The 13,610-nt window shown below is 49.8% G+C and overlaps 1 protein-coding gene across 1 annotated transcript in view; it reads right to left on the reverse strand.

The window, feature by feature from the left end:
* HHIPL1 (HHIP like 1) overlaps positions 1-2,189 on the reverse strand; it is a 31,328-nt gene extending 29,139 nt beyond the window's left edge. Inside the window, exon 1 of the mRNA XM_074996537.1 lies at positions 1,643-2,189. Within this exon, the coding sequence (XP_074852638.1) occupies positions 1,643-1,951 (309 nt within the window). The 5' untranslated portion in view covers positions 1,952-2,189. The remainder of the gene's footprint in view (positions 1-1,642) is intronic.
* Between the last annotated feature and the right edge of the window lie 11,421 nt (positions 2,190-13,610).

A 13,610-nucleotide genomic window follows, 5' to 3' on the forward strand; every position in this document is an offset into this window, starting at 1 on the left:
CTTTGTAGAAAAATTTGGCACGTGACATGACATGACTGCATTGTGCAGGCTGTTCCTGAGTGTGCTAATTAGCTGATTTTGAGCTGTTGCTACATGGATGTCCCATTATCCAGATTGCAATTACTTGCTTGACACTTGCAAAATTAGGAGTCCAAGAATTTGAGCAGAAGCTATTTCCTGGCTTGGTAATGAATCCATGATTTTGACAGTGGAATTGTTTACAAGGAAGGGCAAGGGTGGAATTCTCTCAAAATTCTAACTCATCTTAACACACAAACCAGCAAACGATTAAAGGCAGCAGCCCTCAACCCCTTTAGTACTTCTAGGTGGAGCAATCATCTGACAACCCCATCCACAGAGCTCCCAACTCACGAAGCCCTAAGTACATGTAACCCCTCCTGTTCACTAGCGCAGTGTGAAGTTAGGTACAGACCGTGCCAGCAAAGGAGGCAGCCCCCCATCTAGAAGCTGAGTCTACAGCAGAGGGGTCAGATCTCAGATTTCCTCAGTCTTGCAGAACAGGGCCCAACAAGGAGGAGGAAGGTAGGATGGGACAGAAAGACACAGCGTTCTTGCTTTTACATGGCAGAAAGCAGAGGGGAGGGGACATAGTGACCTGGCAGAGCAGGCCCTGTGCAGAGGGGTGGCAGGGAGGCCTGGAAATCAGTCTGACCTAGCAGGGCAAGCCCTGTGGGGAGAGGAAGAAACAAGAGTTCAGAGTCACATTACAGAAGGGTAGCCAAGGGACTGGGGGTGCAGTATGACAGGACAGAGCAGGCCCAGAGAGAAAGAGGAGTAGCACCGAGGCATGGGGGGGACCGACTAGGGTTGCAATGTGACCTACCAGAGCAGGGCCCACAGGGAGGGATGCAAGGGGTTGGGGCGCAGTGTAGTGGTGAGGCCCCATAGGGAGGGATGCAGGGGGTCAGGAGGCGCACTGTGGTGGGGAATGCCCCTCATGGCGGGATGCAGGGGGTTGGGGGCACAGTGAGGAGGGGGAGGCCCCATGGGGCAGGGGGTCAGGGGGCACAGTGAGGCAGGGGGGAGGCCCCATGGGGCAGGATGCAGGGGGTCTGGGGCACAGTGAGGCAGAGGATGCCCTGCGGGGAGGGTTGCAGGGGATCAGAGGCACAGTGAGGCGGGGGAGGCCCCATGGGGTGGAATGCAGGGGCTCTGGGTGCACAGTGAGACAGGGGAGGCCCTGTGGGGAGGGACGCAGGGGGTCAGGGGTGCACAGTGAGGTGGGGGAGGCCCCATGGGGCGGGATGTAGGTGGTCAGGGGACACAGTGAGGCAGGGAAGGCCCCATGGGGCCGGATGTAGGGGATCTGGGTGCACACAGTGAGGCGGGGGAGGCCCTGCGGGGAGGGATGCAGGTTGTCTGGGTGCACAGTGAGGCGGGGGAGGCCCTGCGGGGAGGGATGCAGAGGGTCTGGGTGCACAGTGAGGTGGGGGAGGCCCCATGGGGCAGGATGCAGGGGGTCAGGGGGCACAGTGAGGTGGGGGAGGCCCTGCGGGGAGGAATGCAGGGGGTCAGGGGGCACAGTGAGGTGGGGGAGGCCCCATGGGGCGGGATGCAGGGGGTCCGGGGCGCAGTGTGGCGGGGGCCTGGGAGGACTGGGTCGGAGGGAGCGCACCATCACCTGGCAGAGCAGGTCCTGCAGGTGGCTGGCGCAGGCGGCGTAGACCGGCGGGGCCAGGCGGCCGAGGACGCTGTGGTAGCGCTCCAGCAGCGCCCGGTCGTGCCCCGCATCGCAGCAGCCGAAGTCCGAGTACTGCACGCAGAAAGCGAGCGGCTGCGGTGGCCGGAAGGGCGGCTTGAAGTCCAGGCACTGCGGGTGCAGGCGCACCTGGTCTAGCCCGGCCAGGAGCAGCAGCAGCGCCTGCAGTGAGGGCCGCCACCCCAGCCAGGCCTCGTCAACACCCGGCGCCCGCGCCTCGCCACGTGCCATGCTGGGCGCGCGGCTGCGTGCGGCGGGCAATCTGGCCGCGCCCCTCCCCTGGGCGGGCTGTGCAACCCGCGCCCCCGCCAGGGGCCGGGAGCGGCGCACCTGAGGCCGGCGGCCCGCCGGAGGTAAGTGCCCGGCCGCCGAGGCTGGAGCTGCCGAGTGGCGCTCTCGGTTGCTGACGAGTCCCTGGGGCCGGGGCTGGGGCCGGGCCCGCAGGCAGAAGCACCGCCCCGGCTCGGGGCAGAGCCAGGAGCAGCCGCAGGGAAGGAAGCGCGCAGGGAAGTCACTTGGGCAGAGCCGAGCCCGGCGGGGCGGGGCGGGGCGGGGCGGGGAGGAGAGGCCGGGCTCGGGGCTGGAGCAGTTCCCCTGGCCTGGGCTGAAAGCCCGCCCGGCCACCGCATGGCTCCGCGTACAGGAGGGGCCCGCCCGGCACAGCACCGACCACCGTCTTGTCCCCACCCCCCGGCGCTGGGGAGGAAATGAGGCTCCACCCGGGAGTGCAGGGCCAGAAATGGGGGTGTGGGGTGAAGGGGGGGCCCCGGGGCTAGGGGTGAAGTGCGGGAGGACGGGGTACGGGCTCTAGGCGGGAGGTGGGGGCTCAGACTCAAGGCAGAAATGGGGGCCCGGAGTGTAACTTGAGTCCCAAAAGGAACAAATGGGAGTAATGCTGCAGGTTGCAAAGCAGGTGTTAGCTGAGGGCCATAGCACCAGTCTGTGTAGTCAGAAAAGTGTGAGCATTCAGTAATCACTTGTAATATTTACCATTCGTACGGCCATGTTATATTTACCATTTTTTATCATTGGCTTGTGCGGGGCCGTGTCAGGAGCCAGGCGCATATGTAGAAGCAAGAAAACCTAGAGGCACAAGGTTGCTGGTTTTTTTACACTGACCCCTGCAGTCATTGGGGTTATGAGGTCAGACTCTGACCTGGCCTAATTTTGTGCAGCACTAGAGCAGATAGTGGTCATGGTACCTTTTAAACATTTTGGTGTCCACAGGTGGGAACTAGCCATTGACTGATGTGGTCTGGGCCTGGCCTGAAGACTGCTGTAACTTAGCCAGCCTGCCTGTCTGTCTGTGGTCCAAAGAGCCATTTCTCACAGCCAAGGATAGCACCTTCAAGTACTCTGTTTTTTCCTCCACCAAAGGTGAGGTTGCAACTACAGTATCTGCTGTCCAGGGATTCTCCATATGAAATCTCAAGGTAGCTAGTTATACCAGCTTACCAGCAGTTGTGCACCACCATGGTGGGAACAAGATTCTGACCCATTAGGTCTAGTCCTACACTTCCCCTCTATGGGCATTTTATGTGTACTACCAGCAATACTTTTATATGGAGATGCACATCTCATAGAAATAGAAAGGACCTCAGGAGGTCATCTAGTCCAGTCCCATGCCCTCTTGGCAGGGCCAAGCACCCCCCACCTTTCTTTTTAAATCAGCAATATGAGCTAATAATAATATTTTGATGGCAATATTTGGTATGTCATATTGTTTGTATAAAGCCCAAGATGTGTTGTAATTTTTGCTGTTAAATATAGTTATCCACACTACAGTGTGATAAGTTTATATTAAAATCCAGACAACCCATAAACACAGGAGTTTTTAGATAAGCTGCCATGCTATTTTTAACTCCCACTTCAATACCAAACTATTACTGAATAGTGCACATGGGAGATCCTGTCAGAACATATGCATTACAGCACTTAATGAGAGGGGTTTTCTTTTCTCCATATACATGTGTCACTATTGATAATGCCAACGAGAGCTATGCATATGTGTGGACAAGAGAGATGTCTGGTACTCTTAACTCAGAATTCTCTTGCTGTTGTGCCTTTGTCATTTAAAACCAAATTTTCATCCATGACCCCCATAAAGGCAAATGCCAACATGCCATCTCATACATCAGACCTACAGAAGCTTCCAGTTGCATGAATAAATGGCTAACTGCTAATTAGGTTTTAGAAGCACAACTGGTTTGCATCAATTTTCTTCCATTTTGTGGCTAAAAACGGGGTTCTTATTTCAGATTTTGATACCTCTTTAAAAGCCACAGTGCATCCCTAACCCCCCCGCCTCCCTCCCTGCGGGGTCTCCCCGCCACACTTTGCCCCTGACACCCCCCCCGCATGCCTCCCTGTGGGGCTCCATGCCACAATGCACCCCCTCACCTCTCCATCGTCCCCTCCCCATTACTTTTGTAATGTAAATTAACATCATAACAATGCTTAATATGCAAAGAAAGGGTTGCAGTAACAAAGGTTACTGCATAGCATAGCAAGAAGATTTATGACAGCACTTAGCTCATTATGGCAGCTCTGAATACAGTGATCATGTAATAAAAATGAAAAGTGATGCATAATCAGCAGCTAATTTTCAGATGTCAGTATTATGGGTGTTTATCCAGCATTGTGAAATAGCATAATCCAGATTAGGGAAGGGCACCATTCTGAACTGTTTATTTTTAAATGATCACATTTTGGTTTAGTGGGAACATGGTCTGATGCCGGGGTGGCCGACTCATGGCTCTTGAGCTGCGTGTGTTTCTTTGCTCAAAGAAATGCAGCTCTCGCTAGTTTGCAGCCATGCACCTGGACTGCTCATAGACTCTCTGTGCATGTGCCCTAGAGTCTAGAGGGAGAATGGCAGCTCCATTGAGACCCAGGCATTGGATTACAGTGGGGGAAGGAGGGAGGGGGACGTGCCTGGCTCTGGGGAGGGGTGGATGCATTTGGTTAGAGCGGGTGGGGGGAAGCTCTGAAGCACCTTAAACTCAAAGGCTATGTCTACGTTTGCTCCCAGCTTTGAAAGGGGCATGGTAATCAGGGTGATGGGAGATTACTGATGAGTGCTGCGCTGAATATGGAGAACTTCATTAGCCTAATCCTCCCCCCCCCCACTCCCCTGTGGCACCTTTGAAGTGCTGATGTGTGTAGCCACGGGTACTTGAAAGTACCCACGCTACTCTGAAGTGCCTTTACTCCTCAAAATTTTGGAGTAAAATGCATGCCAGCACTTTGAAGTCTGGCACGTTGAAATTACCACGGGGGAGAATTAGCCTAACGTAGTGCCGAAGTCTTCATAGATGCACAATAGAACAGCCAATACAGGTGTGCGTGTATATAGATCTTTATACAGATAGATAAAATAAATATATAATACTTGGCTCTTTGCACTCTTTCTGCGACTGTTTTGGCTCTTGGTCTCTACCTCATTGGTCATCCCTGGTCTAATGGATAAGCCACAGGACTTGGAGTTGACATATTCAGGTTTTATTGCCAGTCCACCTGCAGTCTTTTTATGTGAATTTAACCCAGTGGCTACTTTTGAAAATGTTATTTTTTTAAAAAATTCAGTGGATTGATGGACAATTGGCCCACACTAATAGTGTTTTTATAGTACTCAAAATTGAATGAGACCTGAATTTTCTTGGTACCTCAATGTTCATGTGGTTTTCATTCAAAAGACATGAGCTAAATGATGTAAACTTTTATATCCAGTAGATATTTCTCCAGTGTTAGTAGCCGGACTGAAAACCCCAACACAGGAATAAATAAAAGGGAGAATTAAAAACGTTGACACAAATGCTTGTGGATCTTTAGGCCCTGCCTTCTCACATTGTCTGATCTCTCTAAGCCATGCTGTCAGTCTTTTATTTCCTGAGCATTATATTTCTTTTGTTTACTGAGGTGAGGCCATTTTTATAAAAACACACCATTGAGGCTGAGGCACAGGATGAATTTTATTCTGTGATTTGCCAACACAGCAGTTGCTCATTTATACCAAAATACCACAGGGATCCTCTGGGATTTTAGTGGTCTACATAAAAAATGAAAAGACATAAGAAGACTCTAAAAAGATGCTAGAAAGGCAGTTTTGCAATGCTCATGATAAACAGATTTCTTCTTTAAGCATCACCCTGAGGTCAATTCAGCAACACATTTAGCCACTTAACTTTAAGCAGGAGCTGAAGTTCCATTAACTTAAACCCATGAGTAGTTCCATTTATGTTAAGAAACTGCTTAAGAGCACTGCTGAATGAGGGTCTAGATAAAGAAAGTGGAATATACAGTAGTGAAACTCCCATGATATCTTGTGTCTTTAAGAAGAAAGTATTACATCTATAAAGTGAGGATAATGATACTGACCTCCCTGGTGAAGCACTTGCGGAGCTATTGATTGAGTGTTGTGAAAAGAAGTAGGAATTTGAAAAAAGGTTTGTTAATGTCTGTTTTGATTTTTAAAGAAAAAGGACAAGATTTGGCCCTTGCTCATCAGTCAGAAATCCAGCCCAGGTGCTCTGACACAGGATTCAATGAAAGAGCAATCCAGCATGTTGAAATGGTTCATTATGCTGCAGAAATGCTTTTTCTTACCACTGTGTTTGTGACCAGAGTGCTCAGTGCCAGTGGAGCTGCATGTGTCAGCCATGTCCACAACTCTGTTGTAGCAAAATCCCTTCTGGTTGCATATTTTGTGCTCTATGTCTTGGCAAATTCTTGCACAACATACTGGGACAGACTTCTAGCTGTCCAAATCAGCATAGCTCTAATGAATGCCAGTGTGTACCATGGCAGGGATTCCACATAGCTGATTGAGGTACAGATGTGGTGTGTTGTCTTCCACATTTATAGCTGTCATTCTTATGCTTCTGCATATCTTCAGGCAGTACAGAGGCCAGAGTTTTGCAGAATTTTTGTCTTTTTGCTTCACATAAATTGCTACCTCCAAAGGAGGACTTTCCAAACACCATGCCTGAGGAGCACATGTGGCGGATAAAATTCCTTGCAATTATCATAGCAGTATTATTCTCTTATCAGCTCATACAGTGACAAAACATATATGGAAATGTGCACCAACAATGAATGGCGTTCCCTTCCCAACCCCCACAGCTGAAAGAAGGGTATAATGGCCATGTCTACACTAGCCCAAAACTTTGAAATGGCCATGCAAATGGCCATTTCAAAGTTTACTAATGAAGTGCTGAAATGCATATTCAGCGCTTCATTAGCATGCGGGCGGCCGCGGCACTTTGAAATTGACGCGGCTCATTGCTGCGCGGCTCGTCCAACAGGGCTCCTTTTTGAAAGGACCCCACCTACTTCGAAGTCCCCTTATTCCTATCTGCTCATGGGAATAAGGGGACTTTGAAATAGGCAGGGTCCTTTCGAAAAGGAGCCCCGTCTGAACGAGCCGTGTGGCGGCGAGCTGCGTCAATTTCGAAGCGCCGCAGCCGCCCGCATGCTAATGTGGCGCTGAATATGCATTTCAGCGCTTTATTAGTAAACTTTGAAATGGCCATTTGAATGGCCATTTCGAAGTTTGGGGCTAGTGTAGATGTAGCCAATATGTTATCCCCCCCACATATTAATTGCATTGTCTATTGCATGGTATGGGGGTTAGTTAATGTGTTTGCAAGAGAAAAATATAGCGATTGAAGTGTAAGTCTTTTAAAAAAATGGCTTAGTGATTTTATGTAATGATGTGTTTGGAAAAAAATCAATATTTTTGTCATTCTGATGGCTGTCAATTTAAATGTTCGTAGCTGCAGGAGGGTATGGTGACATGAGATGCAAAAAGTTAAAGCTTAACCTTTAAACACACAGATTCTCAGTATATGGTCATAGTATACAAAATAATTTTCCTTAAACTCTAATGCTGCTGTGTCCAGTACGGTCACTACTCACCATGTGGCAAATGGCTCTGGAGCCACATGGGGCTCTTGGAGTCTTTAAATGCAGCTCCTCCTAGAGCTGCATGTTGAATGTCTCCTGCTCGTGTATTCGCGCCCCCACACCCCCGGTGAGAGAAGCGCATGGCGGCTCCAGCAGTTCCTGTGGCCCCAGCAGGACCAGAGCATTGGCGTCCCCCAGCAGCCTCTTATTCAGGACTACTGAGGACCCCTGGGTGCCAGACCAGAGAGGTGCAACCTGTATTAGTCAATGGAAATTTTTGGCACTTCTGTATGGACAGAAATTGAAGTTTACTGACATTTACCAATAAAAATCTAATTTTTCCAACCTGAATTATGTATCAGTTTTTCTATAACAAGAAATACACCAAAAGATGTGCTCGCTGAACTGTGCAAATAAGACTTCCCTTGCATAACAGTGATCTGTAACAACATAACATATGCCACGCAGTGTAAGAGTGTCTGCTTAGGGTGGGAGGTGAAGAAGCTCATTTACTGGAACACACAGCTTTTATAATTCTTTTTGGATCACTGATGTAGATGTAGGGTAACAACTATAATTTTATATTTAGGTGGTTAAGCTAGCTAATTACATCAGGAATGGTGGGATTTATCGGTATGATTTGGGCATTGAGTTGTTACATCCTCCGTGGTTTGTTCTGGGTGGCCACAGTCACACATGGAAGAATTTTATTTTCCATTTATGCAGCCAGTATCTCCAGTTGCCAAGGCTGCGCAATTGTGCTTTACGATTTCTGTAGTGGGGTGGCTGCTCCACTCCAGCCAGAAAGGGTTAAAGTAGGCTGGAGGGGGCCTGCCTGGAGCCCCAGCCAACCAGGAGAGGGCTTATAGGGAGCTAATCAGAGGGTGGCTTACCAGAGTGGCTCAGTTTATAAGGAGCTATTCAGCAGAGCAGTAGGTAGTTGAGTCCTGATTGGGGAGGGTGTAGGATTTGCTCCCTGCGAGAAGCATCTTTGTTGAAACAGTGCTGGGCAAGCTTGGGAGGGGAGCAGGCCTCTGGCCTGGTATTGGCTAGACTCTAGGCCTTTACGTTAGGGCCAAGAAGGTGCAAGGGGTCATGGAGAAGTGGCCCAGGGAATAAGAGGCAGTAGAAAGGAGGGAAGGACAAGGCTATTTGGGTTGGTCAGGACCCAAAGAAGTGGGGTTGAGCCTGGGTCCTCCCTCACTCCTCCTTGCACTACAACTAGCCACTATGGAGCAAGGCTTTACAGGCAGCTGCTTGTACCAGAGGCTGATGGACTAGACCTTGGCTGCAGTGGTCCCATTGGCTGAAGTGAGACTGAGGACTACTAATGCCTCCAAAAGGGAGTGAGAGACTAGATTAATGGTCAGTGCACTGAAAGGGATGCTGCACTCCTGGGAGCTACGCATGGGTCCAGAGACAGAGGGCAGAGAGCAAAGCAACAATGGGCAAGATGCTGGCCAAAAGTAATATGGAGGGGATCCTCAACAAATCCATTTTGGAGCACTTGGAAGAGGGGAAAGTGATCAAAAGTAGCCAACATGGATTCACCAGTGGCAAGTTGCCTAGAGAGGTGGTGGATTCTCTATCCCTTGAGGTTTTTAAGTCCCAGCATGACAAGGTCCTGGCTGGGATAACTTGGTGGGGGTTGATCCTGCTTGAAGCAGGGGGCTGGACTCAATGACCTCTTGAGGTCCCTTCCAGCCCTATGATTCTATGGAAAGCAGGTTCCCTGTGGAGTGTCTGAGCTAATTGCTGGTGTGACCAGCAGGAGGCACTGTGGAAGAGAGTCGTCCCCTTTAAAATTGCCCATAAGTTTCATGGTAGATAAAAGCCAGGCAGCTTTTACATCAGATCAGTTTGTTTGTGACCTCTTGTAAATCGCAATCTACTTTTCAAGCTTCATCAGGATTGAAGTCATATTGTTGAAGGTTAAGTATGTGGGTCCAAAAAGGCTTGCATGGCGTTAGTGGTTAGGGACATTATTAAGGTCCTGGTGGATTGGAGGCATCAGTTTTCTTCCATCCGCTGGACCTCCTGGAGTGTTGTTGTATCCTGGTGAGTGGTTTGGGAAGCAATGTGCAACAGCATGGCCAGCCAAGGTGTTGTGGTAGACTTGAAGGTTCTGGAGATGTGCTTCATTGCAATGTTCAGCTGGACTTCAACAAGTTTGTGTGACTGTTTCTGGCCCATACTGGTGCACGGTACTCAGCTACAGCGTACACAAGGGCCATTGCTGATGGGCACTGATACTGATGGTCCTCAGTAGAGCTGTGACCAAAGTTGGGCAAAGTCTGATGTGATCAGATCCAGGGGTGGTGTTCAGCCACAGATGATGATGATAATATAATGTATGGAGATACACATCTCATAGAGCTGGAAGGGACCTCAGGAGGACATCTAGTCCAGCCTCCTGCCTGGACCAAGCACTGTCCCTTTTTTTTTATTTAAAAAAAGCAGTTTTGCCCCAGATTTTAAATGGCCCCCTGAAGGATTGGCCTCACAACCCTGGGTTTAACAGGCTACTTTTCAAAGCACTGACCTATCCCTCTCCCCCAAGTGAATATAGGGAGAAAGACACATCTCATAGAGCTGGAAGGGGCTACCTCAGGAGGTCACTGAGTCTAATCAATCCCCTGGCCTGCCTATTACCATCCCTGGCAGACTTTTTTTTTTAAAAGTTTGTTTGCCTGCCCCAAATTACCCCCTTAAGGGTTGAACTTACAATGCTAGGTTTCAGCAGGCTAATGCTGAAACCACTGAGCTGTTTCTCCATCCTAGTTCAGCCCTGAATAAGTGGGTTTGGTTTCATTTTGTTTATGCCAACTGTACATTAAAAAAGCCTCATGCAACAATAATTTTTCAAATGGAATGAAACAAGTAGTAACCAGTGTCGTCATTACTTTGCTGTATGGATGAGGAACTGCAGGCAGCTTGTTCAGATGTTTTCTGTTAGGTGAAAATACAGTTGTTAAAAGCAACCCACATCTTGGAAAATATCTCCCAAATTAATTGCAATGGAGGGTCCTACTGCAGAGCATGATGGCAACTGCTCCAAGACAGAGATGGCACATCTCGGATTCCTGTACCTTTCTGGCTTTGTTGGGTGATGGTATGCCAGCTCCTAGCTATTCTCAGAGCTAACAAGCCTTCAGCCTGGAATTCAGAAGTGAAAATACATGGGGATCAGATGCTTCTCTTCCAGTGACAAATGTGGAAAATACTAAAAGAACTTACGGAAGTCCATGTGGCCAACTCAGCGTTCGTTCCTTGAGAAGGAAGGAATAACAGACCTCAGAGATGCATAGCTTCTTATGTATGCACAGTTCTAGGATCCCCAGGAAATCCTATCCAACTAGACAGATCTTGGAAAATCTGTGCTCCTTCCAAGGTTTGCCAAACGTACATTAAAGGATGCCACTACAACATCCTTCTGAAACATGCAAGGAATGTTAACTTCCATGAGCAGATGAAAATTTGTAGTTTCTTTTGAGAGGTGTAATATCCAAAGGGGGGCAAGATAGCATGTTCCCTTATATGCCCTTCTCTGTTTCTACACTTCCTAGACCAAATTTGGTACAGATAGCAGGTTTGTTCTCCATCAGTCAGCTGAGGAGACCTTTTGGTGTTCGCAAACCAAAGGATGCAGTAAATCCTGGTGAACTTCCCTTTTTTGGGGAAGATTATCAAGCATCCAACCATAGCAACAACTAATGAAAAATTGGATTGAAAATATAGTACAGTACTAACTGACTTTGAACGGGCTTGCAGCCTTGTCAAAGACAAACTACATATGAACTACAAACATATGAACATGGAGTTCTGCATAGACTTGAAATGCTTTTTTATAGTGGAGCAAAACAGCTGATCTAAGAAGCTCCATAAGGAACATTGTAAATTAGACAAACCAGACTAAGTATAAGCCCCTGACCCAGCTTGCATTGAGGTTAATGGCAAAGGACCGGAATATCTAGTTACCTAAAGATGCAGATAAGGATTAATCCTCCATCATCTTTCCCAATGACAAGCTCATTGTCCACTGACCCCAGTGTCTCCTGAGCACAGCTGGAGGTAGGGAACTACAAAGGTGCTGCTTGCGGGTTTCCCAATCCTGAAGCTGCTCCTATCTTGGCTCTGAGTTTGCTCTAAAGCACGGTTTCCGAAACTCCAGCGGGGCATGAGGTGACCCAGCTCCCCCATCATTCCTCCCACCCAAAGAAAGAACTGGCCTTTGCTTCCCACTCTTAGCCCCAGCCATTTTATGTGGGCTGCTATAAAAAGCAGGCAGCCAGCGAAGACCCATGTGGAGCTAGCTGCCTCCTGCAAAGGTGAGTGAGAGTGGGTTGGAGGGGCGGAGGAGGGGGATGGGGTTAGATGTGGGGTGGGGGTTGCCTGGCTCAGGTGATGGCGGTGGGAATGGGCTAAGAGTAGGGGGCTGGTGGTGCCTAGCTTTATGGGAGGAGAGGGGCTCAGGTGGGCAGCTTGAGGGGCGCAGTCAGCCAGCCAGCTTGTGGGACTCACGGGACTTGGGTTGCTGGCCCCGACATTACAGGGCTCAGGTAGCTGGGGCTGGCAGCTGGCCGTGGCAGCAAGGGGCTTGGGCTAGTTGGGGGGTAGCTGAACCCAGCAGTGTGGGGTGGGCAGCTGGCTCTGGTAGTGTGAGGCTTGGGCAGCTTGGGCTGGTGGGTGGGCTGGTGGCCCCAGAGGTGCAGAGCTCGGGCAGCTGGCCTTGGCAGCATGAGGCTTGGATGGGTGGCTTAGGTAGCTGGCCCACAGCTGGGGCAGGTGGCTGGTGGGTGGGTGGCTGGTCCCAGCAGCGTGGGGCTCAGGCTGCTAGCGGGTGAGCGGGTGGCTGTTCCTGGCAGCTGATGGGTGAGCGGGTGGCACAGGGGTTGGGCAGGTGGTTCTGGCAGCACAGGGTTCAGGCAGGTGGGCAGCTGGCACAGTAGGCTCTGGTGACTGGCATGGGGCTGAGACAGCTGGCCAGCTGGGGCTGCGTGGGGTACCAGCAAGGGGCCAAGAGAAACTATTTGTGCTTATTTTTAATGTTCAATAACATTTTTATAACAAGTTTTTGTGTTTATTTTAAATTACAAATTGAATGTTTTGTTTTGGATGATGGTAAAGAAGAGGTGGGGGCTGAGGGTTTCTCAAAAATCAAAACAGGGGGCACGATGCCAAAAAGTTTGGGAACCACTGTTCTAAAGTGTGCCAGTTATCCACGTAGTGCCCCCAGAGTTACCCCCTTACAGCATGGGACCCCCATGAGAACCCCACCACATTTCCTTTTCCTCAGGGCTCCTTAAGAACTCCACACAGTGCAAGGCATTAAAAAAATTTCCCCTTCAGGTGGGCCTCCAGTTAATTTCATCTCATTCCACACAGCCAGCCAAGAAAATCTTTCCAAACAAATGAGACTCAAACCAAAATCTTCTTCATAATTCTTCTTTCACAACATCTTTGCCAGACTGTTGTCTTCCCACATCTTTCCATCACTTGGGGATCAAACCACACCAAACAGATTTCCCTAACCAGGGTCTCCTATGGGTTCTGGTTCCTGATAGGCAGTGGTGGTGCTGCTGCAGGGCTGTTGTCCTTATACTTAATGGGGCCCTGTGCAAATGAGACTGGGTGGCTACTGCTGGGGGTTGCTTCCCTCTCTGTGCAGCTTTTACCTGGGGCTCAGGCTGCCCCCCATGGCTTACACCTGAGCTCAGAGGCTCCCCTGGCAGGAGGGAGCCGTCACTAGCAGCTGTCTGCTGGCGGAGGGGAGCACAGGAGGACGGGCAGGGGGAAGGTGGCCGCTGCTGGCAGGAGAGCATGGAGTGACGTGGGGGGCAGAGAGGAACCAGCCAGGCTGCAGCAGAAGTAATAGGGCCATACTCAGGTAGACAAGCACATGCAGCTGAAAGGGACACTCCCAAAATTTCCCAAATTTTCAGGTGCCTTACACAGCCATTTATAACTTGTATTTCTAGGGATGGCT

Source organism: Carettochelys insculpta, chromosome 6, assembly GCF_033958435.1.
Source record: "Carettochelys insculpta isolate YL-2023 chromosome 6, ASM3395843v1, whole genome shotgun sequence".
NCBI lineage: Eukaryota > Metazoa > Chordata > Testudines > Carettochelyidae > Carettochelys > Carettochelys insculpta.